The sequence below is a fragment of the Corvus cornix genome, chromosome 2 (genome assembly GCF_000738735.6).
Source record: "Corvus cornix cornix isolate S_Up_H32 chromosome 2, ASM73873v5, whole genome shotgun sequence".
NCBI lineage: Eukaryota > Metazoa > Chordata > Aves > Passeriformes > Corvidae > Corvus > Corvus cornix.
In genome coordinates, this window is record NC_046333.1 from 95,409,631 (window position 1) to 95,437,257 (window position 27,627).

The 27,627-nt window shown below is 38.3% G+C and overlaps 1 protein-coding gene across 3 annotated transcripts; it reads left to right on the forward strand.

Moving 5' to 3' along the window:
- The first annotated feature begins 441 nt into the window (after positions 1-441).
- FBXO15 (F-box protein 15) lies at positions 442-27,627 on the forward strand. 3 transcript variants are annotated; one of them, XM_039549659.1, is made up of 10 exons: positions 442-614; positions 4,288-4,404; positions 6,346-6,450; positions 9,988-10,230; positions 10,491-10,700; positions 12,939-13,068; positions 15,367-15,449; positions 16,605-16,750; positions 22,671-22,795; positions 25,885-27,627. In XM_039549659.1, exons 1-10 carry the CDS (start codon positions 595-597, stop codon positions 26,152-26,154), a joined length of 1,449 nt encoding a protein of 482 aa, XP_039405593.1. In that variant the 5' UTR covers positions 442-594; the 3' UTR covers positions 26,155-27,627. The 3 variants fall into 3 exon arrangements, with proteins under 3 accessions (XP_039405593.1, XP_039405594.1, XP_010392116.2); XM_039549660.1 differs by having other exon boundaries at positions 4,291-4,404; XM_010393814.4 differs by lacking the exon at positions 442-614 and adding an exon at positions 867-936 and having other exon boundaries at positions 4,291-4,404.

Consider the following 27,627-nt stretch of genomic DNA (forward strand, 5'->3'; position numbering starts at 1 on the left):
TCTTCTCCCAATTAGTAAGTGATAAGACAAGAGGAAATGGCCTCAAGTTGCACTAGGGGAGGTTTAGGTTGGACATTAGTAAGAATTTCTTCACATAAAGGGTGACTGAGCACTGGAATGAATTGCCCAGAGTTGATGGAGTCGCTGCCCCTGGAGATGTTTAAGGAAAGATTGGACTAGGCACTTAGTGCCGTGGTCTAATTGACACCGTGGTGTTTGGTCATAGGTTGGACTAAATAATCTTAGAGGTATTTTCCAAACTAATTCATTCTGTGATTCTGAGACCCGAGAACAGAGTGCCCGAGAGCCCCGGGCTCACGGTGGGGCGTGGGGCGGGGGAGCCGCCGGAATGCGCGTGGCGGCAGCGCTGCGGTTCCGCAGGGCGCTAACGCTTCCCGAGTGCCCCACACGGGCGTGCTCGCGAATCCAGCCCCGCCTTCCCCGAGCCAGTGCTCCCGGACACCGCCTCCTTCGGGCTGGCGCCGTCCCACCCCGCCCCAGGGCGTTCCACGGCGGGTGGCAGCGCCCACTCCTTCTTTCCCTTCCCTCCCTGGCGCCGGTGCGAAGCCGTCGCTGTGCCGCGGCGGAGCGGCCATGGCGACGGGCCGTGGCAGGTAATCGGGGGGGCGCCGAGTGGGGCTCTGCCCGCCCGGGGCTGCCTGCTCGGCCTTCTTCACCTCGTCCGGGGAGGGTGGTTTGTTGTTTTCCCTCAGCTCCCATTGGCTCCTCGGGGAAACCTCTTTCACCTGCTGCACGGCTCTGGTGTCTAGCTCTCCACCCTTAACGGCGAGGTCTGTGGCCATGGTGCTCTTGTCTCCCTGCCTCTGGCCCTGCGGAGGTGACACCTTGCAGTGGGAAAACGCTGGTGTTGCCAGGTGCACGGAGGCCTGGGTTTAACACTTCTTTTCCTGATTGGGAAGGGGAGCTTAAACATCGGTATGTCCTTCAGCTTGGAGAAGGTACTATAATGAGTATCCACAAAGTACTAGTTAGTTTAGTGGCTACTTTATGTGTGGTCAGGGTAGTTAGGCCTTTGTAATAAATAGGAGGGTTTCACTATGGAAGGTGTGATTACCTTAATTCTTACAGTACACGTTCGGCTTTCAAAATTTTAAAGCATTAGTCTTAGAGGCAGAGTTGAGAAAGCAGATTTTTGTGCTAACCCAGTTGAACAACCTTGGGTTTCACAGCAGTTTCGTTCCTTCTGCCGGCTTTTTTTTTTTTCCTTTTTTTCTTCTTTTTGACCTGCAAATGGATTGGGCTAGTATGCACTTTTTAAAAACACTGAAATTGTTAGTTTAGGGCAAAAGAGAACCCCAACCAGCCCATGCCAATACATTATTGTAATTTCTGTTTATCGCCAGATACGCTTCAACAGTTGGAGGAGACAGGTTTTTTCACTACTTAAAACTTTGTATACATTATTTGAAATGTTACTCGAAAGACAATTGTTTGCTGACCATCAAAAAACCAAGGCAGATTGCAAGTATTATAGGGTGTGAAAGTGAAAATACTGGTACAAAACTGAGCTCCACAGGCTGAAAGCTAATGAAAAAATCAGTTGAAGTTGTTGTGCCTCTTAGTTAAGAGCATCTCAGTTGTTCTAGAAGTCTCTAAAGAGGGGGTGTAACAGCTGTCATTCACTTTTTTCTTAGGCTTATCTGCCCCAGCTATGTCAATGTAATGTAAAAGCATTTTGTTAATGCTAATTTAAAATCTTAGCACACACAGTACTTGAAAAGTAATTTATGGATTGGGTTTGCTGTTTGTTTCTTCACACCTTGAAAATATTTTTGTTTTGAAAGAGGCAAAAGTTCAGCAAGTTTTTTTTTTTAATTGAAGCTTTTAAAAAGAATAGCTATTACATTAAAGTTTTCAAGGCATGTGTGGGCAAAAGTTTTCTTTCCCCAGATATTTCTCCCTGGGGTGAAGAAGACTGGGGAGTGATGACATGAGCAAGAAGGACTGAATACAGGCAATGCAGGTTATGCTTGTCCAAGGTGGTGTGTTTTAAAATCCAAAATCCAGCTTATCTGAATTATTCCTCTGCCTGGAATCTGTGAAGTTGTGTCCCTGTGGAATATGCCCAAACTCTCTGCTTTCAGCATGGATTCAGGGCAGAATAGCCTGGGATGGGCTGCACTGGAACATACAGAAGTGATAGCTCTGCTGCTGTTGAACATGACTTGTGTCTCTAAATCCCTTTAATGGCTTTTGAAAAATACAGTCTGTAAGTGCCTCATCGTCTAAGTGTACTTGATAATGATACATGAGTAAAACCCTTGTTTGACCTCCAGGTTGTGTTTGTTCTATGGCTACTTTTTTGTAGCTCTTTGTTTAGGTGGTCTATCAGTGGTTGGCACCCAAGCTGAACTGTGCATGTCTTTTTGTTAAGGTTATAACAATTCCCAGTAAAATGTCCGGGAATTTTCTTTTTTTTACACATAGCACAGTTGACAATGTAGACCAGAGTTGTTAATTTCTTTCCATTTTATTTTTCTTTGAGCATAAATCAATCTTAAACCAAGAACAGTGTGTATTAAAGTACATGGTACCCATATATTAAAGGTACCTGGTACCCATATACTGAAAAATTAGCTATTTCCCCCCCATATTGATTGGTTACCTAGAAACCCAGAGCTGGTTTGACCAAGTGTTGGAAAGTCTGCTGGCAATTTAAATCATGAGTAATGCAGTGAAAGGGGAGCTCTGCCTGCTCGGTGGCATCAGTGGGTATGAAGTGTAAGGTCCTGATTTAAGATTGAAACTTTGTCTCAATATTTCTGTGTGGTTTAATGATAGTATTTGCAATTTCAGTTTACACAGTCCTTCCTATCAGAAAACTTGGAAAAATGTGTGACCAGTTGGATTGTAAGAAATTGTGTTAGAAATATGCCAAGTTTCTTTCTTTTCTATCTAAATTGTGATGTGCAAATGTTGCCAAAATAGGTTCTTTAACCCTGGTGTGCAGGAGGCCAATCCAGACACGGAGTTGAGGTATTTGATATATTTACAGTTCTGCACAGAAGGGGGTGCTGGGTGTCAAATCCACAAAGCCAGCACACCAACTATCAAAACCTTTTGCTATTTTATACATTTTTGCAAATGAAGGAATTAATTTTCATTGGCTACAAGTTACATAGTTCTCTAATTAATATTCTGTGTTCTATTAGGTTAGGGATTCTCTTGCTTTTCATGCTAATTGGTCTGCATGCTCAGTCTTTCTCGAGTCAGTGGGTTTCTTGGGTCAGTGGTTGCAATCTCATACTTCTGGAAGCTGGAGCTGATTTCAGTGCAACTGCTGAGTTGGCTTCAATACTTTCTTCCTTATCTTAGGAGTTCTTCCAGGTATCCCTGTGGCCTGTAAATTCTGCATTCTTTGTGTCCACTATCAGTGGGCATCCTTCTTTCCAAACTTTAACCTCCCCCTACGTCTGAAATATTATTGAAGCATGTCAAGACCTAAACCTTAACAAGTAATTCTACCAACAAATAATTTGTCTAACACCTGGACATCCCTTAGAGCTTCTTAGATGCTGTTTCATGGATTAAATCTCCTTTCTTGCTGTTTATGCTTGAAAGCGTAGAAAGATCAAAGAACATCCTTTCTTAAAAAAATTGTACGTATTCCACATTTTGCAACACTAATGAGCTATAAAAATATTGATATCCATTTTGCCTATTGAAATAACTCTTATCTCTCAGATCTGTGAGTATTTTAGCAGGGGAATATCTGAAATGAGACTTCAACTTTGTTTCACATATGATTCTGTTGTATATTCAAGGAGATTCTTTTTGAACCTCAGCAGTTTCTGAGGAAGTTTCAAGGCATTGTTTTTATCTGGTATCTTCTAATAGCTTAGCAAAGTTGAGCGGCTCAAAAATATCCCTGGACTAGTGTTGTGAAACAGAAGATTAATCAGTGAGTTTGACTTGCTGCTGGGGACTCTGGAGCTGGGTTGTGGTGGCCACATTGGTGCAGCTGTCTAAGGGTAATAGATCTCTACTGGATTCAAACTGATTGGGGGAGTGACACTATTCCCTCTGACTGCTGTGAGAGATTAATCACAGGAGTGACAGCTGTGAGTTTAAATCTGAATCTCCCTGATTTCAGGTATTTTAACTTGAGTGTAATTGTTGAAATCAGTGAACTGATACTAATGATTGCCATGTGATGTATTCCCTGAATCTTGCCTTGGTTGAAATGTTGTGTCTAGGTGTGTACAATATGTGTATTTCTTCATTTTGTGAATATGTGACTCTGAACAGCTTTTCCTTCTTACAAAGTAGGTTAAGGACCCTTGCTGCCAGGCGTGGGCAATGTTCTGAAACTGTAAATGCTGGAATTAAAAGTCTGTATTTGACACCTCCCATAAAAACGAAACCAAATGTGTGCATTGAGAGGTGAGTATGTCTTTATGTTAGGAGTAAGAGTGGAAGACCCCCTGCAGACTCTAAGCCATCTTTTGACTGCTTGCAGTGGTTATATTCATACCTTGGAGATTTCTATGTCAAATGTTCTGAGTTAAAAAGATTCGATTTCCTGGTCTATTTTGGGATCCTGTGTTCACCTTCTAATGTTTTCTGGCATGGTTATCCTTTGTGTTCTTTTCTAAGTTCATAAGAAATGTGTAGGTTTTCCAAGTCAGGCAAAGCCTTCAGCAACTCCTTTGCAAGTTGTGGGCAGTGTTGTTCCTTGATAATAAAAATTGTGGTTTTATTACTTCAGTGAAAGCCAGTTCTGAATTAAACTTCATATGTTTCTCTTGGTTATTGGTTGTCATCAAGTGTATCTTAGTGTATGGAGAGGCTGAGAATGGTGGATTGGGATGAGGGGGGAGGAATAAGTGGCTGCAGCATATTTGCTGCAAGGTAAATGTTTCCCTTCCTGTTTGATAGTGAAAGGGCACTTTCAATATAATTGGGAGTTGTTTTCTTTTTGAAAATTAGTTACATTTTTACAAAAAAAAAAACAACACCTAAGAATATGTTTCCTGAAAAAGTAATTAGTTTTCTTTGTTTTATACATTTGATAGCTTCCTGTGTAATGATTGCTCTGTTTTGCATTGGACAGCCAGTTCAGTACCTTTATGCTGTTAGACTGGTGTGAATGGTGAGAGAAAAAAGAAAAAAAAAATCCTTTCAGCTTCCTTCAAGGAAGGAAGAATACCGTTGTAAAAACCGTTGTTGAAAATTCTGGATCAAGCGTGTTATTTTAGTTAATTTGGAGCTTTTTGAGGTATCACTTCTAAATTATCTCTGGAATGAGTGCACTAACTGCTTTGGGCTTACAGTGCACGAGTTATTTCACATAATAGCAGTGCAAGTTTTGGCATGCAGAAAGTTTTGGCATGTTGCCTCTATGTTAATGCAGCTAAGATTCTGAGTTTAATACAAACATTGAGGTATTGGCATTATCATGCTACCCTTTAAAGCTCTCTGTTTCTGAAATAGTGTTATAAATCAACAAGTGTTGCAAATAACCCAGTAGTAAAATGACAAGAGGCACAGCTGGGGCGTTGACTTTCACGGCACCTTGTATTTTCAGTGGTGATTTTGATGTGGCCATACTCAATGCTCAAGAAAATTAGAGTATAAAATGTATGTATTTTAAACTCTGTGTAGTTATGAGGTACTGCTTGAATGGTATGAGGTTCCTGTTTGTTAATGGAAAAATCATGTTGGCTCATCTCCAGGGTATGTTCTGCTTGTCACGCTTAGACTGGCACCTGCATTTCAGGCAGCTTTCCAGATGCACAGAGACATTAATGTTTTCAAGATGCCATTTGGCTCTTACTTTGAAGTTCACATCTTTCTGTTGACATAAATGAGAACTGCACAAGACCCCTGAGCACATACAGTTTGAAGATTATGATGAGGTAGACAGGACATTTCTGTCCTGCTGCATCCTGAGACCTGATACTGCAGTCAAGAGGGAGAGTGAATGTATCTGCAGTTTTGCAGATGCTGGTGGTTATGGAATAAATGTTAAAATCATGGTACAAGCAGTAAGAAACTTAAGCTAAGTGAGGTATTTTCATGTCAAGCATAGTTAAAGTTAACAAAGCTTAATGAAAATGCAAACCTTTAACTTTTCATGTAATTATGCTGTGCCGCTTGAATAAGTTGTGATGAATTGTTTTAGGCAAATGCCACATACCAGAAAGTGAAATTAGAACCCAAATTCTGCAGTTTAACTCTTCAGGTGATTTTTGATTCATCTATTTACAACCTGCTGGTTTCCACCTCTTCTGTTTTTCTCTGGTTTGAAATTAAAATTCTCTGCCATTGTAACTTCTGGAGTTTGCAGACAAATCTAACAGTATTCCTCTTTCTCTTTTCCAGCATGCCATCAGAAATGCTGCTGAAGATATTTTCCTACTTGGATGCTGTGTCCCTGTTGTCTGTTGGTTGCGTGAATAAGCGCTTCTATGAGCTGGCCAATGACAAGTAAGGAAGAGGGAAGGTCTCAGCCATGCTGCAGTTTTGTGTACCTGAGCTATGAGTTTTTTTAATTTCATTTCTCTGATGCCAGAGCACTGATGTGTGTACCTGTGGGCAGTTACTCTGCTGAAATTGCACTGAGTAGCCCACAGTCCATGTTGCATGGAATTCAAGCTGTGCAGACCTTGTTGTTTAATGGGAGTTATGAGACAAAAACTAAATCCAGTGATTTGAAATGTTGCTATTAGCACATTTTTGTTTCAAAATTTGCATATATTTGTTTGTATTTACATGCACCTGCACAAACTTTTCAGTTCAGGTGATCCTTAGTGGTGTGTTGCCAGTAGCTTTATGGAATTGTCATAGCTTTCACAATTTTGAAGTCCTACTTACTTAGTTCTTTCATCAGGTTTTTGTAGAGGGATTGATTCAATCAAATGATTCACTGGTGGTTTTTATCTGTTGCTCTATTTGTCAAGTTTTGGTGATGTCTAAATGAGAACAAAAGAGACAAACATAAATACTGGGACCTTTTTTTTATAAGGATTGCTTATACAGAGTTCACAAATTGCTCCTACCTATTGGAAAGGAAATTACCCTGATAATTTTTTGAAAGGGTAAAGAGGAGAGAACCAGGTTGGTATGTGATAACTAGGATCTGGGTATCCTTTTTTTTCTGGGATTTTACTGCATTAGTGTTGTTTGAATGAGAAAATGTCTTCCTCAATAGGAAGTTGCTGCACCTGGTATGAATCCGTTTCTCCCTTTACAGTGAATCAATTGGTTTACATTTGCATTGATACCTTTAGAACTGATGAATTTAAAGGGAAGATCTGTAATCCAGATTTAGGTTTTGAGGCTGTCAGCAGGTAAGGGTAGATAAAAATTGCATAGTTGACACAAATGACCTATCTTAGTACGCATTTTCCACTTCAGGATGGTAAGACAGGATAAAATCACTGTGGCTGTCCAGGGGAAGATGATTCATCCATCTCCATCTCAGTGATGTCTGTTTCCATTTTCTAATCTCAACAGATATTAGTGTGTGCACAAATGGGATTTGAGGAAGAGATATTTCCCTTATCTAGGTCCTGACTGGTTCAGTGGGACCAGGTCATTTCTTTCTGATGGATTTCCATGGACCGTCTTAAGACCCTGAATCTTGCAATGAATGAACAGAAGTTTTAATTGAAGTCCATGCAGATTTCTATGACAAATCTGACCTTGCTTTTTAGACAGAATATTTATTTTCGGATATTTCTGCTGTCCTGGATGTACAGGGTGCTGTCCTTGGTGCAACAAGACCATCAGTCTTTCATTGTGATATGTCTGTGCTGCCTAATGCAGTGATTTGTCTTTGGGCTGTTTAAATAATGTCTGCACTTGAACGGTTCTTGGCACTGATGTCTTCAATATAACTGTTGAAGACAAGAAAATGTTTATGACCCCCCCTTTCTGCATCCTCCTTGCACCAGCATGGGGTATTCCAGCCTTCCTATCATGCAGTGTGGGAAGTTCACATACATGGTCTGCCTGCAAAAGCCTGAGGATTCTGATCACCAGAGGAGGTGAGAGCACAGGGGAAGGTCTTTTTGCCATTGTGGTCAAGTGATGACTGATGATGATGTCTCTGATTCTGACATTTGAGTTAGCAGTAAAAGGTTTGTTTGGCTTGTTGTAGTAATGTCCAGTAAGAGGCCCTGAGATGGGTATTAACAATTTGAGACAAGAAGGGTGTGTATTCTGCTGTGAAAGAGGCAAACTTGTGCTTCTCTGTTGGATGCCTTTTTGATTTATCTGCTCTGAATTCTTCAGAAGTTGAGGATGAAGGGGCAGTGATACCTTCCTAAACACTTGTGATTCCAAGTCCTCCTTCATTTTCTCCTCTGTCTACCTGCCCTAACTGAATTTTTGAGTTTCTTGAACTAAATTCTTTGCTTGCACAATACTGTTTGGGAAAGGAAGGAGCAATATGTAACTGAGAGTGAGGATGAGGGTGGTAGGTATTTGTGATTAGTCTGTCTTCAGTCAACTAAATTGCCTGAGTTCAAAATGCGGGAAATGCCTACTACTAAGCCCTGTCTTTTCCGTATCATACAGTAAGATGCGGAGTATCTCTCTCCATTGAAGAAAGGATGGCTCTCTTGGGAAGCGGTTTCTAGACTTTTATAGGAGATTATTTTATTGGACCTTTTAGGCTGATTAAGACCAATTGGATGATACACAGCTCAATTTCCCCTGATGATGTAATGTTAAGGACATCTCTTCTTTGTTTTCATCACCAGACAATTCTAAACTGCTTTGGAGTTAAAAAAAAAAATCCCCCCTCCATCAGAAATGTTTTATGCTATCTATAACTTGGCTGCCTCTTATTGTCTTTAAGTAGAAGTATCTTAAATCTTTGTTTTAGTTATGGGATTGTTCTTCATGTTACCCCTCCCACCCTGCTTTTTGGGGAAAGGAAGGTTGGAAACTCATGTTGACTGGGAACCCACCTTTATCAGTCATGGTAGCTTATTGGTCTATGTGTTTCAAACACTTCTGTCTCAAAAAATGGCAGTGGGGAATTCTGGATGTATCTGCAGCGCAGGAGCTGGAAGGTTTTTGCAAAATTTCTGCGTATGTTTGCATCAATAACCAGAGCCTGGCTCTCAGCATGTGGGGACTTATTCTCAGCAGCTGATGAATTGAGAATGGTTTTGATGGGTAGGAGGCAGTGTGGGATGGATTTAGTCCTTGAGTGCTTTAAGGAGGGGGGAAAATGCAATACAAAATACGCCAGTGTAAGTTTGCCTGAGGATAAGTAAGGACTGGTAAAGGTAATCTTGCTGATAAATGGTAGAAAATGTCTCTTAAGAATTTGTTGCTCTTGCTATTCATTTTCCTTAGTGCAGTTATGTAGACTGTGTGTCTAGCACTTTAAAATTAGAAAACTTATTGGCAACCTGTATTCACAGGTTATTGTATGAATTCTTGTAGGTTCCTGTACTCAATATTCTGTGAACTGTCCTAGAGATACTGCTGTGTGAGGGGCTGAAGTGTGAGCTCATAGTTTTCCTGGCATGAAAGAGATGAAACCATCGTTATGGTCATGTATTTCTTTGTCTTCAGAAAGTCATGTCTTCTCTGAGCTTTTCCAGAGAGAGTGCAGAAGGGATTGACATGACATTGGTACCACCAAACAAAGGTGATTCTGATGGTCCTTCTCCACCCCACTTTCAGCTGGATTTGTGTGAGAAACTTGAAGCATACAGGTTATTTTTGTTGAATAAGAAGTATTAAAATGCTTTTTCCACTAGCTGATTTTCTGTGAGAAGGATGCATCATTGTTTTGGGGTGGAATTTTCAAAATTTTCTGCTTAACTTTCATCGGTTTTCACTTATGTTGCTGACTGTGGCTATGCTGTTGCTGAGTTTCATCCTGGATCCTGTATTTTTAGGAAGACAGACAAGACTTTTTTTTGCTAACATTATGCTCAGTGGTAGCTGAGATGTACGTATAAAAAATAAAGTGACTATTCTTCCTCTTTATTCTGTTTTCAGTGGAATTTGGCTGAAACTCTATTCCAGTTCTTTGCAACCAAAATGGACAATTTGGAAAATGAAGTCTAAACAAACAGAAACTGTTTCTTTGGGCTGTGCTGCTCTACATGATAAAAAGCCTGGGTACTGGAAGAAAGAATACATCTTCAAACAAACGTCTGCCTTCAAAACCAGAGTAATGCGGCTCGTTAAACTTCTAGATCCTTATACTGGTCTTCCATGTAAAAACAAAGAAGCTATGAAGTAAGCAATGCCTTGTCATAAAGAGATTTACTTGAGAACAATGTACAAAATATTAATGGCTGGGGGGGTATAGAAATAGAGGTATAAAACGTACATCATAATTGGAAGATACGACGATAATCAGTAAATGACTGAAACTGAGGAACATAAGTAGAAGTTAGTAGAAATTTAAAAATTCTGTTGAAAGCATAGTTTAAGTTCTGTCACTTTGGGAACTTTTTTTTAAACGCCCCTCTCCCCTCTTAATTCCTAAATAACAGAGTCTCTGGCTTGAGTTGGATAATTGTTCTAAAGGACAAAAATGGAAAAGAACATGTAATAGAGAAGCCAAACCTGTCATTTAAGGACACATCTGTTACCATACTTTGGTATGGTACACACTGGCCGTCCTTAGATGTCCTGTCAACCCTGAAACTGTTTGGAGTTACACCATTGCTTCCTTACCAAAGCAGCCCTCCTAACAAGAATGGGTAAGTCTTAATACAGGGTTTTTGAGGATTTTTTGGGTGTAATTGGTTGATAATGTATCTGTAGGAGCTATCTGACATTGGTTTGACTCAACAAGTTAACTCTTTGCTAGAAAGCCTCCCTGTAGCATTTCTTCTTATGTTCTTCTCCTCATTGGTAGAGCTTTTTAGCAAGAAATAGTATAATCCAGCAAGCTATGACATTAATTCATAGGTTAATTTAGCTATTGGCATGTGATATGCAAACTGATAGGTCCTGACTTGGATAGCTGAATTTAAGGCATAGACACAAATGAGCATGAAAGAAACACGTAAATCTAGGAGAATTTATTGTGAGAAATTTAGCTTGGAAAGGTTCATCAGTATTTCTGTGGTTACAATCAAGTAATGTTAAAATTTATTTTCTGACTGGTAGGTATGTATGTGAATTTAGGGAACTTGATGTTTAACTATGTGTGCAATTTTCAGTACCTGTATATAAAAACATCAGTCCACAGCATATCTGTTGCTTTTTAACTTAAATGTATACAGTGTTTTTTGTCATTATATTCTGAGAAGATATTTAAATGAAAAGTGTCTATTTGAGGTATTTGGTTGCTGTCAGGGAGTTTTGCACACATCTGGGCCTATGTGTGTATAATAGGTGCACTGTCAGCCACATGCTCCTTACACAAAGCCCCTAGCCATAGAGCTCTGAAAAGAGAGAATTGTTCACCTACAAAACACCTGGTTCTTCAACCAGAAGCATAGTATTTGCTTAAAAAAGAAATAAATCAAGAGAAGCCTTTTGTATAAAGTTAGCTGAACAAGTTCTTGCAGTCAAATTATGTAGGAAGTGTCATTGTTTTACCAAGATGATGGTTCAAATGTAGAAAATAAAAAGGAAAGCTTGCAGGCAGTTGGTGTATTTATTTCACAGAATTGCAAGTTTTTAAAGATTGTGAATATAGATGAAGGCAGTGGTTTCACCAATTTCAGTATGTCAGTGTTAAGACTATAAGGCAGTAGTGCAGGGACAAGCCTGACTGACTTAAAGATGGAAAGGATTGATGTTAATTAGGAAGAAATTTTTTACTGTGACGGTGATGAGACACTGGAACAGGCTGTCCGGGGAGGTTGTGGATGCCCCATCCCCAGCAGTGTTCAGTGTGTAGTTGTAGGTGATACTACAGTGATGCTGTATTACTGCAGCCCTAGGGTATTTTACCGTGTCCCACAGCTGTAGGGAAGAGGAGAGAAGATCCAGCAGGCAGGAATTGTGCAGCAAGATTGATTTATTGAATTATTTTACGAACTCTTTTATAGACTTTTTTCTTCATAGTCTAATTGGGCAAAGGATCAGCCACCCCTTGGGGTGATTGGCTAAAATCCTAAACATCCATTGTCAAAATATTTTTCTACTATACCATAAACAAGACTTCTCAAGGCTGCAGGTGTCTGGTTGTTTGCATAACTCTGCTGCCTCTTCTGTGAGAGAGAAAAGTCTCTCATGGACTTAGAAAACAGCAAGAAAATCCTTGCTAGCAGCATTTTTGTATCTACAATGCTATGCGGAAATCTAGGACCTGTTTTGAATATAATAAGAGCCTAAGTCTGAAAAGGGTTTTAGAAAGACTTCTTTCTTCATTCTGAATAGGTAATGCGAACTCTACTTTCTGCTCTTTTTTTTTTTTTTTTTTTTGATGCATCACTAGTTAATAAGAATGTCTGTGAACTTTTAATAAAAAGTGTTTTGGAGCTAAATGGCTTTAATTATAGGGAAATTATAGAAAAAAAATCAAAAAAGGAAAGCTTCCTGTAACACAAACTTTTAATTTATTATGTGTACAATTTGATCCTTTCCTTTGAATTTTGCTTCCGGGGAGGAAAAATTCTTCTTAGTAGCTTGCTTCACACTGACATATATTCAGTGGTTCCATCTAGTACCAATATAGTATCAAAATCAAATTACAGAGTAATTCTGTTGTATTTTGAAAAATTGGGCAAGCACGTAAGTTCTTCTTTTTTCCAAGAGTGTATTAGAACCATTTTATTTCTTTTCTTGTTAGGGGTTGAGATCCTGCTAGTACACTGTAGTTGTTCAAATGTATAGTTTATGGCTCTGCGTGCCAAATGCTTTCAAAACCATTTTCATTATGTGCTGCTGGTCAGACTCCAGAGTTAAAAATGAAATTAGGCTGAACTTCTACATGGACAAGGAGACATAGCCTTTTCACTGCATTCTGTATCTTCTTTTCAAAGACCTCGTCGATTTTCCTTGATTGCTGAATACCATGTTGCTAACCTGACTGAAAGTAGTGTAGCAGTTGGTGCTGATGAGCTTGTCCAGCTCTTCAGTCTGAGTCCAGGACTGTTAGTAGGAATTTGGAAGGTAAGATAACCTTTTATTTCAGTATTTTATTATCACTTGAAGGAAAAGATTTTTTTTTTTGCCTGGTAGTTTGGGATTTGAGGAGTATTTTTCTTTTATCTTCCTTTTTTTTTTTCCCTTTGGATTTTGAAAGATCTTGTCTAAACTAGTAACCACAAAACTCATGTAGGAACAGTAAGTGGATGATTTATTGTATCCTAAAGAGCTGTCACAGGAGTGTATATACTTAAAAAAGAAAAAAATCTACTTTTAATTAGAAGATCAGTTATGTATCATTCTATATTAGATACTTTGTTCAATTTTATTTGTTTTGCAGTTCTTCACATGCCCAAGTTTGATATCCTAGAGGAACTTTAAATAGAATGGTTTGAGAAGTGCTTCTTCCTCTGATTCATACCATGTCCTGTCCACATCACTCAGAGTGATGAGTTCCCAAATAGCAGCTTAGTTTTAATCTACATCACCAGGTAGCTGTATCCTGCTCCAGCAGTAGGAATGCTGTAAATCGTGACCTTTTGGGGGTATTGAATTCTTGGTATTAAGAGTCTTAACCAGCTTGCTTCTGTAGGGTGGGCGTAGAGATGAATGTCCTTAGAGGGCAGTGCTGAGCATCTGAAGTAGATTTCTGTGCAAAAGGAATCTGCATCTTTGCACGGAATGCACTAGGACAGTGTCTGCCTGTAGCTACGTAGGGGTGGGTGCTATGGAAGCCTGTCTCAGGTGTTCTGCTCTTGCTCTGAATTCAGAACCCTTTCTTCATCCCCTCAGCCATGTTATTGACGTAGGCTTGGGCTATTTGGCACTGGCGAGGAACTTTCCTTAGGGAGCCTGTGAACAATTCCTCAAAGTTGTGTCTAATTTCCAGCTGCAAACATGCTGCCTCAAATATGCACAATCACCAGAGGCAATGTTTAAAACCACAGAAGGACTATTCATTTCACTCTTACTTAAAGGTAAGAGTGAAAGTTCGTTTCCTAGAAAACTTGAGACTGCCTGACCTGCATGAACCTGTTACAGGTTGTTTCAATCTGTGAAAAACTCTGCTAAATGAACAGCCTTTTCTCTTGCATCTTCAGAAGTTTTGTAGACTGGTGTCCCTGTATTGTTGGCTCTGTGGTCTTGCTTATGCATTGGCCCCTCCAAAGCTTGGAAAGAGAACTCTTTCAGCACCTGGAAATGGTTCAATTATAACTAAGTTCCACATAGTTGTTAAGAACTGAGTGCCTCACTCTAGTATATTTTCCCTGCTTGCTTTTCTGAACAGCAGTTCTTATTCTCTGTGTAGGCAGAGTAATACGAGGTAGTTAACTGTCAGTGGGTGTAATAATTCTAAATGCCACACATCCTGTTTTTTTGCATGTAGCTGTGTAACAGAAACCAAGGGCAGGTTACGTGGGCCTCCTGGTATTTGGATAGAGAAAGACTGAGAAATTATGTGATTGATAAATCGCCCTAGTTATATCTTTTATAGCTGTAATTTTGCACTACAAAAATACAGGAGTAGTTAAAAAGCCAAAAGTTTGAATAGCGAATGTCATTTTCTGGTAACCCAGAGAGACGAGCACAGTAGTCGCCCACATTTAAGGAGAGTAATAGACTTCTGGCAGTGAATAATTTTCCTATTGACTTAGGTGTTCATAAATGTAGGATTTAAAAAATGCATTTAAAGAAAAAAAGCTGACATCCTAGCATTCTGTGTTCTTGAAGTAAATACATACCTCTGTCTCTATTTAGTTTTCACATTGATGTTTTCTTTGACTATATATGCATCTGCAGAAGGTTATGTTTTTAATGTTTTCCCAGGAGTAAATAATCTGGTGAAGACAAGATTTTTACTTAGAAATTCACCATTTCTATTGAATAATTCTGTATTCCTCACTGATGTTAGCCCTCTTTGGAAATAGTTCCTTGCATATGAATATAAACCTGATGCTTCAGTAGTTGGGAGTAAGTGCCGTTTGATTCTGTTTAGGTATCTATTTTAAAGTGGTAAGTAGAAGCTAGGAAAGTACAATTCTTGGATTGCTCGCATAATTTTTGCCTTGGCATAGCTAGTTTCCTTCTCTTCCCCATAATATAGAAATGCTGTAATCTTTTATATATATATATTCTGTACTCTTGTGAAAAGAGTAAAGGTTTTAGGAGTCCAAGTGTTAAAAAAAGCCATTACTAACATTATTACAGTAATTGGCAGAGTAATAAGCAGCAGCATTTATCCATGAATTTTAATGCTCAGAAAGACCTTGTGAAAAAAAGAATTTCCAGATGAAAATACATCTACTTTAATTAACTTTTCAGGAGAAAAATGAAATTGCTTTTGTTATGGCGAGTCTTCATTATAATCAACTTCTTGAGAGAAGCATTTTGGGCTCTGCTACTGTGTAAGTTTGGTTTTCCTTTGTGGGTAATAAAGATAACCTTTTGAATAAAGCTTTGAGTTTAACAGTTAAAATTGGCTGCTTGTAAGAGGTTTATATTTAGGCAGTAATTATCTATTCTTGCTTAATATAAGCAACAGTTACAGCAACTATATACAAAACTTTAGAAGCATTTTCATACTAAAATATTGCCATTTTTATGCTATTAAGGAGATAATTTACTTATATAAGTGTACTAGTACTTGCTGTATTGAGAAAGTTAGAAATACACTGCCCATACTTTCTCCCTTTTCACAAGCAGTCTTTTTATTTCCTCTTCCTGTCTGAAACAGCGAAAGAAAAGAGAGAGACATTTCAGGAAGTAGGGAAGTAATCTTTGGCTGTGTAAGGGCGGGGGGGGAAATTCTGGTAAACTGGTGAGGTACCTTATCTTTTAGTCCTATTGAGAAAGTAGCTGGGCTTCCTGTGAAGTGTTTGTATATGTGTATATTGCAGTGTATAATATAATACCTATTTATACACCGTAAACTGTTTTAAAAAATGGAGTTTTTTAGCTTTAGAACAGTATTTGGGGAATTTATATCCCCCTCAGCTTTCTGGTTAGATACTGCTGTATCTACCAGTAGTCTTAAATGCACACTATAACTTAGTGTGGCTCTTCTCACATAGAAGGTAAGATTTAACACCATCTCCCTTAGTATCAAATTGGATCCTATGTAGAAGTTGCTCAGTTGCCTCTGGCACTTGGTCTCTTCAGGTCATTTGTGTGCAATAGTTTCTTATTTAGTTAGGCACAGACAAAATTATTTCAATATTTGCTATTTAAGAGAAGTCTCTAGCTAGTGGGCTTTTAGATTTGTAATTAAGCTGATGCTTTTTTCTTTTTCGTAGAGAAGTCCATGTTTTGAAGTTTAGCAGATGTACCTTTTAAAGTTGACTGCCATATTTTCTGCTTTTGGCTAGGCTGAACAACTGATCAGCAGTATTAGACACTGTATTAGCTTAAAAGAAGCATGATGAACTAGAGATGTTTGATTTCAAAACTGTCTTAAGATGACAGTCTCAGTGTAAGGCTATGTATTATATCTCTCTCTATTAAGTCTCTGTTACCCCCCTTCCCTTGCTAAATTTGCTAAATTTTTTTTTTTTTTTTTAAAGTCAATTCGCTCCTCCACCTAATAAACCTTTGCTGGATGATATTGACCCAGAATATGGACTGCATGACTACAGCCTGCATCTTGATCTGCATGGCAGAAGCTGCATGTACCTGTGTGGATCATTCAAGGGCCTCTTCTGCAGAAAAGGTAAAGTTGATGGAACAATAATGTGTGTTTTAAAAATGATCCCTGCTGTTATGTCTTTCCTTCTTGTATCCAGTTTCTCTGTTTTAAGGGGAGAAACAAATGGAATTTTAAGAGTAAGCTATCTTTTTGTTCATTGTGTGGTTTCTTTCTATCTGCATGGTGCTTTGTGTGGCATCTTAAGCCTGCTCTGTAGGAAGTCTGCCCACTGTTACATTGACACAGTGTCAGGCCTGGGACACAAATTCTGCAGATTGTCAGGGTCTTTTCTTTTAGTTCCGTGCTGCATTAATAATGCAGTGGCACTGCTCTTGGTGCAGGTCGATGTTTCTTTCACTTGTGTTTTATAAAGGAGACACAGTTTGTCCTCATACATTTTGGAGGCTTGTTTCTGTAGAATTCTCCTCAAGTATACTTTGGGTGCACAGACAGACTCAATACATAAATAGATTTGTAGAAGTTACTCTGAACTTTAAGAGTTACAGTTTTTATTCGGTGAGCTTAGGTTGCCTGTTCTGACATCCTTTCATTGTGTGGTAAACACAATGTTTTGTCATTGTTTTTAATTGCTGCTTCATTCTTTTCTCAGCACTTCTTTCCATGAGACATGATTTACCATCCCTGTTGTTCTCATACAGTCCAAATTCATAAATGTACTGGGGTTTCGGAAAATATATGGGTGATTTCTCCTTTGACATAACTTCAGCATAATTTCCTACAGCTACAAAGCTGTCTTTCTGTAAGCAGAGACAGATTAAAATATTAAAATTAAGCACTTTAATTTATTTAATTTAAAATTAAGTACTGTAAATTAATTATTGCTCCCACTATTTTTTTTTAATACCGGCACTCCTGAGCGTTCTGTTGATTTCAGAAAATATTGGTTTTAGTCAGTAGAGGGCGCTGTTGCCAGGCGTGAGTGCTTTTACAGGGCTACAGCATTTCCCCGTGATTTGGTTTATCTCATTTGTATTTGGTGATTCCAAGAACTATCATTTAAACTGCATCCTTGTGCAATGTGGAGTGTTGTAGTCCTTGAACCTGAAATATACATTTTTTCAGATTCCAGAAAAGCTCTAAGCTTGAATTAAAGGAATAGTTCTAAGGCTAAAACTTCAGTGAAAGTCTATGCTTGTAGCAAGAAACCTTACCTGAAGTGTTGTGCAATACAGGAAGTCCTCTTTATATTCTCAAAAAAAAAATCTTCTCAAAATCGGCCAGAGGGTTGGGTTTTTGGGATTGTGTTGGGTTTTGTTTTTTCTCGCTTAGCTGAGTATCGTGTTTTGTTTTCTAAAATTAAAATGTTATGCTCTTAGCAATACAGTTGCACAAGAAGTATTATGTAGCACACTTTCTTTCTTGGTATCACTTTTTTCCTTCTTGGAAGCTACTTCCACAAAAGATTAAGCTGATGTTTATGCAAATTGTTGCAAACGTCCCTGAGCTACAGTTGTGATGCCATCTCACTTTGCAAGTTACAGAATCTGTTTTATGCTCACAAGTGTTTTCTGAATTGCTTTGTTTTTGTGACCTTCAGCAGTATGACAGCCACCACATTCTGGTCTCGCAGGACATCAGACAGCTGAAGACATGGTTCTGCAGGCAATAACCTCATTTGTCATCTAGTCCCTTCCATGTGCTTGCACAGTAATTCCTCTTGGAAAATGCTTGACTTCCTCCAAAAATGGTGTAGTGAGGCAGCTTATGGCTGTCTGCTGTCACATTTTTCATTGTAATTTGTTGTTCAATTTGCTCTTTTTGGTGAACATGGTATTGCTGAATGTGCCCAGCTTTGTCCAAGCTGGTTGTGTTTGATGGTTTGTGCTTTGTTTTTAGGCTCCATTCTAATAAAAGTCTTTGTCTCATCCTCTGGGAGGACTCTGAAGCATGGAGGTCTGCAACATACTAAGAAGTCGTACTATTTCTTCACATTCTCTACCCAATCCAGTTTTATTTTAAATTATGGTTGTGAAATGCCCATGGGAATTTCCACAACTTGAAACACAGATCAGTTGTCAGCTATTATACTGTTGTTTTATTTATTTACTCGTTTTCATTAGGAAGCTCTAGATATTCCTAGGTTACCAGAGAATGCCCATTTGTATTCTGCGGAATAACTGATTTATTTGCTCAAGTTTAATTTTTGTCTGCTTTTTGTTAGTGTCTATTAATATTGGGATTAATTTTGCTACTCTTTTTCAATTATTTTTGCAGAATTCTTAATATTAAATTAAAAAAGGTTATATCACACTTCATTGAACCAAGCAGATGGAGTGTATACAGCTTCAGATTTTTTTTCTGTTTTTAATATTAGCATTACAGTAACTAGCTGTTTTGCCACGGTTTTGGTTGGGTTTTAGCATTTTATTTTATGCTCCCTTTCATGTAAGCAGAATTGGTAATATGGTCTTACTGACAGATACTGTGGGGTGAATATGCTAAATACTTTGTAACTGAATTGAAAATATTTAGAAAAATTTCCTTGTCTTCAAGAAGTTTTGAAAGGCTTTTCATATGACTCCCAGAAGCCGTCAATCTAGCTTCTTAATAAACATTCTTGAAATGTATTTACCTAGACTTTTTAAGCATAGCTTTGTAGCCACATGGTGTCGCTGTTATTCCCCAGAGAACGGCGAATCACGGCACAAGTCCAGGTTGCAAGGTATGGCCGAAGCGACCTCGTTTAATCACCCATAACCTTTATAACATGGTTCGCAAAAGAGAAATTACATGATTGGCTTATTCACCCACCACCTCTGAAGGTGACAGGCTGAGCAGTAAGACACCCATTTCCATATATTATTCTCACAAGACTGAAAACAATTCTAGTGTTCTCACAACAACCTGCAGGTGCAGAAATGGTTTACATTCTCACAAACTGTTGTCCATCCAGTTCTCATGAGAACGAAAACTTTCACAGAGAAGCTGTGAGAAGCTGGATTTCTCTAACTGCTTTCTTATGAGAAAGGAAAGTGTCACAGGAAAAATCCTCTGTCAGGCCTTGCTAGCACTACAACATGGTAGTTTAAGCTTTGGCTTTTCAATGTCATTTCTTGTTGATGTAAATTGAAGTGTTGTGCTTGCAGAATGTAAGGGGTGATTTTTGTGTATTTAGAGAGCTTTTAAGATTTGTTTGTGAAATTTCGTATCAGGCATTTGAAATGTTTTGCATGACCTTGAAGAATGCTTTGCAAGTTTAAATAACCATTTCAGTGGGGGTTAGGCTTGTTGGCACCAGAATTAGTGTTAACCACAGATTTTCCTCTGAAAATACTAATCAAATTACAACTTGCAACAAAGGCTTGGTTAGCAAAACAAACTTCCTTGGCTTTTAGCTAAAATAAGTGCTTTGGAACTATTGGTCTATTTGTTTCCTTCCCCTGAGGTTTGTCTACATGATGTATGTTCTCTTTGTTGGTATTACCTTTATTTGGAAATATTTCTTCCCTATAACTTAACTCTGCTGCTTTGCTGCTCTAAGTGTCTTGCATAAACCAAGGACTAGAGAGATTATAAGGGAACAATGAAACAAAGTCTAGATCCGGCTGAAGAAAGCCCTGTCCAGTTTGTGTCCTCTGTGTTTTTCTTGGTATGTTTAATGTAGCTTGTTCTGCCCTTCAATTTCATTTTCTCATCTGACTGGGGTGAGGAAGGGGAGATTTCAGTACTTAGCCTTCAGCTTCTTGCTCTTTTCTAGGCAGACTTTTCCTTCCATCTGAATATGAGGACTGCAATGGAGCTTTTATATTTTAAAAAAATACATAAAGACTGGATTAACTAACCCATGAATAATTAGCCTTCAGATTCCTGATCTGTTGCCTATTTCCATTCTTGCTAAAGTTAAGAAGTAACTGCAACACACCTTAGCCAGCTGATCTGTCTAGCAGTGCTGTATTAATGCCATGCAATAGTAGTGATGTCCTGGGGTTCATTAATTTATTAGCAGAATGCTTTTTCAATCAGTTTTTATTCCGTTCAAACTTTATTTGGCTTGAATGAGTAAGAGAAATAGCCACTGCCATTCAGATTGGAATTGTGGACAACCAAATAGTCCTTTGGAAAAAATGCTTGTTGGCTGATGTTTTCAAGTCTCTTGTATAAAAGCTCAGCTGTAAATGTGGACTTTTTGGTGCTTAGTCAGTAAACTATTTAGCTAAGATATTTTTACCTGGAATGGAATTTTGTCATTTAATTTGATTTACTGAGGTTTTGGAACGGAACCATTTGGGCAGGTATCAACGGCCTTTTTCTCCTTGGAGATGGATCGTGGAAATTAATTCTGCTTACATTTTCCTCACTGATTTCTTTTGGATTTCACTGCAAGGACAGTGGGTATCACGGTGTGGAGGATTGCATTTTCTTTCAACCATACAAAATATTTCCTACAAAATATGTCCTGGGCATAGTCATGTTGGTTTCACTGTATTCACACTCTTATTCCAGTGTCTGTATTGAAAAACCTGCAGCTGTTCTGTCATGTGTTGGGCTGCTTCCTCCCCAGAGTAAGTATTCTTTGGACTCCCCACTGGTGAGTGATGCCTTTCCAGTATTGGTTTGTGGCCAGCTGTATCTTGGGAGTTGCTTGGCCCTACAGTGCCAATTCAGAGAAGTTTCTGGCTTCTGTGGTAAAATGTGGGCTTTCTTTCTCCATCACTGCCTTCAGCTGTCTGCTTCAAGCAGAGGTTTTGCTGCCACTGCATGCAGGCTGCAGCCATTTAACTCACAGCCAGCTTTTCTGATGTTGCTTCTTCTGTCTGTAGCCTCGTGCTGCTACTTGAGCTTGACTGAAGGAGAATCACAGGCAAAGCACTTTGGTCTTTTTTCACTTCTGTCACTTGCATCTTAAACCTCTGCAAGCCCCTTGACTTCTTACCTTACCATCCAGGGCCTGCTCCTGGATCCTGACAAGCATTATGTTCCTGGCATTCCTTCTCTCCCTTCCTATGTGACTCCTTCAAGTGCTAGATACTTTCTTTTTTTGTATTGAGGTCTCTAGTGCTTTTGTTTTGAGAGAGTATCTCTTGTTCAAGGAAACTTGTTTAAGGGATGTCTTACTAAGAAATCTGCTTGTGTCATGATGTGATGCTTTTATTTTCACTTTTCTTTGTAGTCAGTTCATTATGATGTACCCCAGGTTATAATTAGACTGTTGGACTCCCTGGTTAATTTTCCTTCTCTGATAGCAAGGGAAAAAAGAACAATTAAAAAAAGCGCTGATCTCTTCTCAGAGGAGAGATACTGAAGAAATATGGTTATATATAGTAATAAAAAAACCCCCCACAAATAATAATAATTCTGTGGAAAAAAAAAAAACCTGAGCCCTTGGAAAGCTATTTTAAAAATGAACAAATCCATAATTTAAAAACTTGATTCAAATCAAAGCATACTGCATGTCAATTTAAAATGATGCAATATCTTTTCCAAGGAGGAATAGTTACTGTATACCCTTTGTATTGGGTTATTTGAGTTTCCAGTTAGAGCTGAGAGATTTAAATAATTTGAAAGAAAAAGGTTGGGGGAGATAGATATCTCATCATTTATTTTGTGTGTTAGTGTTGAGCTTGACTTCTGGGGAATGGGCAGTGATGGAGGCACTGGGGGCATGAAATTGAAATGTTGAATGTGGAATTTACTTCTTGCATCCTTGTGTAAGTTCTTTAGGTGGCATTCCTATTTTTATACTAAAAAATACAAAAGAATTTTTTAGCTGCTGTTTCTATTGTGGATCACAGAATCAAAGCTCAAAACTGCAACTCAATTCCTCTATAATGTGCTTGATATCTAGCTGTTGGTGTATGTCAAGGTTTCTTATTGGTGAGTGGGAAGAAAAAGGCATGGAGAGAAGATAAGAAAACATTTACAGTGTACTTGGGCTGAATTTGATTTACACTGCTATAATGTTGTATATTGTTTGTATTTTCAGGTGACATTGAAAATGGATACCTGAGGCTCTCAGTTGTAAGCTTAAAGGATAATAGGAAGCACTTTCCTATTATTGGGACACTTGGCATATGCTGGGAAACAGATGCGTTTAAAGGCAATGTAAAGGTCAGAAATAGTTTTTGTTTCTGGAAATGCTTATCTCAAAACAGAATTGTGTTTGTGCATCCTCAATATGCTAAATTTTAAACAATCTTTTGATTTGTAGAAGGTGTCTGTAACTAGACAAAAACCTCTCTTCCAATATTCCAAAAAATATGTGCATTTTGAGGAAAAAAGTTTTTTCTTTTCTCTCATAGCATCTGGATTGCATGATACACTCATTATGCGTGTGTTACTACTCCAGTGCTTTCCATTCAGCAAAGATGCTGTGACCAACCAGCCCTGCTTGGAAATGCTGGACAAAAAAAATGTACTGCAGATGTACTTTTTGTGAGGGTTTTTTTTGGTTCGGTGTGAGGGGGTTTTTTTGTTGTTGTTTTGTGGGTTCGTTTTTGGGGTTTTTTTTGTTTTTGTTTTGTTGGTTGGTTGGGTTTTTTTGTGAGCAATAAGCCTTGAACCTATGGGGAAATACGCTGCAGTTCTGTGCTGTATATGCAGGAACTGCTGGGGAATGTTAAAATGCCAGTGGGCACAGGCAGAAACTACAGTCAGCACCTAGCTCGGGTCAGGTATGTCGGTCAGCTGGATTAACTCTTTGTATTTTAGAGGAGTGCTCACACATTCTATTGGATAAAATTCCTAAAAGAACCATTTCAAACAAAGTTTCAGAGTAGTTCTCTAGATTTTTCATGAATATTTCAGAAGTCCCAAAAATTCTGGTAAATGTTATTTAAGCACTACTGAAAAATTAACTAGTTCAACACTTGATTTCAATTTTGGCACTTCTTTTGAAAAAAACCCCTCAAAATTAATAAAACTGTTGTTTCTGCCAATCCTGTATAAATGTGGGATGGAATACTGTTTGATAACATAAATGGGAGAGACTTTTTTACTAAAGCTTGTAGTGATGAAACAAGGGATAATGTTTTTAAACTGAAAAAGGGTAAATTTAAATTGGACATCAGGAAAAAAAAAAAGTAAAAAATTCTCCATGCTGAGCATGGTGAGACTGGGGAGTTGGAATCAGACGACATTTAAAAGTCCTTTCCAACCCAGACCATTCTATGACTCTATAGGATTAACAGCTGCTTGGCAGATATTTCTTTTTCCATGAAAATAATCATGAGTAGCACATAAGAATTTGGGAAGTTATCTGTCAGAGGAAGCAGAGAGCTATGGCTCTAGTCTTCAGTTTTTTAGTTTTAGTCTCTCTCCTATGTGCTTACAGCATAAGTTATACTGAATATTTATTTCTAGGACAATAAAGAATATAAATTTTTTTAAACTCCTACTTTTGTGGTGACAGACTGAACATGTCAACACATAGCTGTGGCTTGAATTCAGTGTGGTTTTTAACATAAGACTCTAAAATTCTTAAAACATGTGAAGGCCAAATGACATCGGCCACAGAAGCAGGACATTCCACTACTTTGAATTTATTTGAATTTTGTTTAATACTCTAAGGAAAACCAAAAAACCCAAAAGCTTCTTGGCACTTCTGGGTTTTTTTAATAAAAAAATTTAATTGCTGAAGTAGATATAGTTAGAAATAGTCATGGCTTAGGAATGGTATTCTCCAATTTAGTGTTCTCACTGTAACCACTCCAAATCACACTCTGCTGGCTTGCTCCCCCTTTCCTCTCCCCTTTGCTGGGCTGGAGAGGTGAACTGGAGGCACAAAAGGTAAAGATCACAGGTTAAGATAAGAACAGTTTACTGGAAACAGCAATGAGATAAGAAAACTGAGAGTAGCCACAACAATATTAATAACAAGAATGTATGAGAGAGGTGAGTGATTCACATGCAAATGCTCACTGTGGAGCCCAACCTGACCATGCCTTTCCCCACCCCTGGAAATGAGGTGACTGTGGTATAGAACAAACTCCATGTTTTAGCCATGCTCCTTCCTGGCTACTGCAAAAATTAACCCTGTCCTGGCCAGAACCAGGACAGAAATGCATGGGAAGACCCCCACCATCCCGCCACTCAACACCACCTTGCTTTACTTTTCATAATTGGCCTTGTATGTGCAAGTTGTCAGACCAAAAAACAGTGATTCTTTCTTGTTTCCAGTGATGTTGTAGCTCATGTAAGTTTATTATATCATCATTAGGTTTGGTTTGAATTTTTTATTTTCAGCATAGTCTACTGTAAAAAGCTTAGGGAGACTGTATGTATCATATTGCCTCATGTTTGTGCCATCTGCTCTTGTATTGTTTGATTGAAGTAAGGTAATAGTGAAAGCAATGTTAGAGCAACAGAACCACCGCTATGTAGTACAGAGAAATAAAACATTTCAAATGAATTTTTTTGGCATGGAGTATGTGGTGTTGGTTTGTTTATGCTTTTGGAGTATAGATACAACATAATTAAGAGAATTTGATTCATTTAGTGATTCAGAACTCAAGAGAATAAGTAACAGCTGATACTAACAATGACACACAACTCCTATGGTTTTGAGGGATATGCAAAACAATCATTTTGCAAAGACCCAGGAATTGGCATTAACATTTTAAAATTACGTAGTTGTGTAATCTTGTAAAGAAATATTTTCAAGAATCTGTAAAAGGAAGAATTACATGAGGATTATTAATATTACCTTTCTGGGAACTGAAGCTGTGAGCCATTCAAAAAGTGCAATGTACAGCTGGCATGGAAGGGTAATTGTGTGTGCACTGCCTTGGGTGGTCCCTGAGTATCTTTGCAAACATTGCTGCGTTCACCCAAGTTTAGCAGCTGAGTTTGAATTTAGGTTGCTTTCTCATATTGAAAAGACTATTATTATTTGAATGGTAAAGTAATAATTGAGAAAAACATGTTAAGGGTTTAAAAATGTTCAAGAAATAATGTTCTGATTTGGGTTGGCAGTGGTACCTTCTATAGCACAGCCTTTGATGTCTGTAGTTTGCAATTTTGATTTCTTTAGGAAACTTCTAGGTAAGTATTTGTTGCAGTAGGCAGTGAAGCACTATCACTTATATTTTGAGTTTTTAGCCTTCATATAAAACTCTCTGAACTCTTAATATTTCTTCTAAAATCAGGGACAGATCTGTGCCATGACATAGGGAAGTAATCTCTTCTGCTTGTGTTTGTAGGACTGCTTTGTGATGGATCTGACTCTCCTGGATGGAACTGGAAAGCCCTTCTGGTGTTTTAGTGCTCCAGTCTACATGGAATTGTCTTCCAAGGCATCCGGCCTTTATGACTACATGGGTCATATCTATACTGCAGACTATGTAGATTCAGAGGGTAAAGTCTGTGTTGAGTTTGTATGGTTGGAAGAAACCAAGGAATATATTACAGTCAGTTTGGTGCTTTATGTAAGCACCAAAAAGGTAAATAGCTGGTATGGAACAAACTACTGACTTAATTAGGTCACTAATTTCCTTGCTTGAAAAACCAAACCAAACCACCCTCCCACAACAAAAACCACAATAAACGTTTGATGCTTAAGATTGACAACAACAAGCAAGACTCTTCCTGCAAGTTTTCCAGTAACAAGTGCAATTGCCTAATTTTTTTTAATAGGCAATTGGGGGATCAAAGAGACATATTGATATAAATGAGTTTTTCTTCTCTGTTGAACATCCCATGGTTAGTCTGTTTCTGATACTGGGTATATTGAAATTATTTTTAGGAAGATTTCTCCTTATAGACACTTGTTACTATGGTTAAGGAATTGCTTCTTTTGAGAGCCATACTGTGAAGATGCCTTACGTTACATAAGCTAGACTGGTTTTGAGAACATTGACTTTTATGCTTAGTAATAAAACAGCATGTGTGCTGTTCCCTCCAGGTTTGTCAGAGTGTTATTGGTAAATGACAGGTTTTATTAAATGCATTTTGTTAAACACTTCTTCCAGAAAAACTTCACTTAAATATATTTTAGTGAAGGATTGAAAGGGTAGATGGGAAGTCATATCTGAAAAATGTCAGTCAAGGCATTTGTTAAGAAAGTAATGTGTAAAATCTATTTATGACATTTTTTCAAATTCCTGTTTGTTCTGTTTTCCCATGTTCTAACTTTCTGTCTGATTTGAGCCTAGATACTTGCCTCACATACTGGCCTATGAATAAGTGTCCCAATTATCAGCCAACCTGAGCTTATGTCTGTTCTTACTGAATGTATGTAACATTCAGTTATTCTGGAAACAATGCATATCTGATACTGTTTATCTAACAATGTGGATTCATTTAAAAATTGAATATATGTGCCTGATCTTTCCAGTTCCTTAGAGTAACTTTAGAATCACATCTTCCACTCCCTGTATTAAAAAAAAAAAAAAAATTACATGGTATTGTGAGTCCAGTGTCATTACCTAGTAAGGACAGTTATGTTGTTGACTGCTCTGCTGTTCCTATGCTAGTGATTTCCTTAAAAATAAATTCTCTCTTTTCTTTATTTGTTTACATATATTAATTGGTTTGTGCAAACAATGTTCATATGTAAGCACTTGTCTTCTGTGCTATAGAGGCAGCAGGAGATAGATACTACAGCCAGAGAGTTGTTTCTTAATGTAACTTTCAAAGACCTTAAGCTGAGGCTGATACAGGTCTAGTTCACCTTGTTAACCTTGCCTAAAGAAGCAGAGGAAATGTTTCTGTGTTTGGTTGTTAGCCAGACTTACAAGAACAATCAGCTGCGTTTTGCCTCCTTTCTTACTGACTGCTGATGGGGACAGGGATCCCTTGAAGTGATATAAAGGTTTTAACACGTGGACTCGGTGTGATGAATGGCAGAACAACAGACACTGAAATTGATCTGCACAGACAAGTGGCCAATCTAGATTTTTTTTTTTTTTTTTTGCCCAAATTTAGTCTTTGAGATACCAGCTTTA

Coding starts and splice junctions, on each gene's coding strand:
- FBXO15 (XM_039549659.1), top strand. CDS start 595: ATGGCGACGGGCCGTGGCAG. Junction 615..4,287: donor ATGGCGACGGGCCGTGGCAG/GTAATCGGGGGG, acceptor CTTCTTACAAAG/TAGGTTAAGGACCCTTGCTG. Junction 10,231..10,490: donor AAAAACAAAGAAGCTATGAA/GTAAGCAATGCC, acceptor CCTAAATAACAG/AGTCTCTGGCTTGAGTTGGA.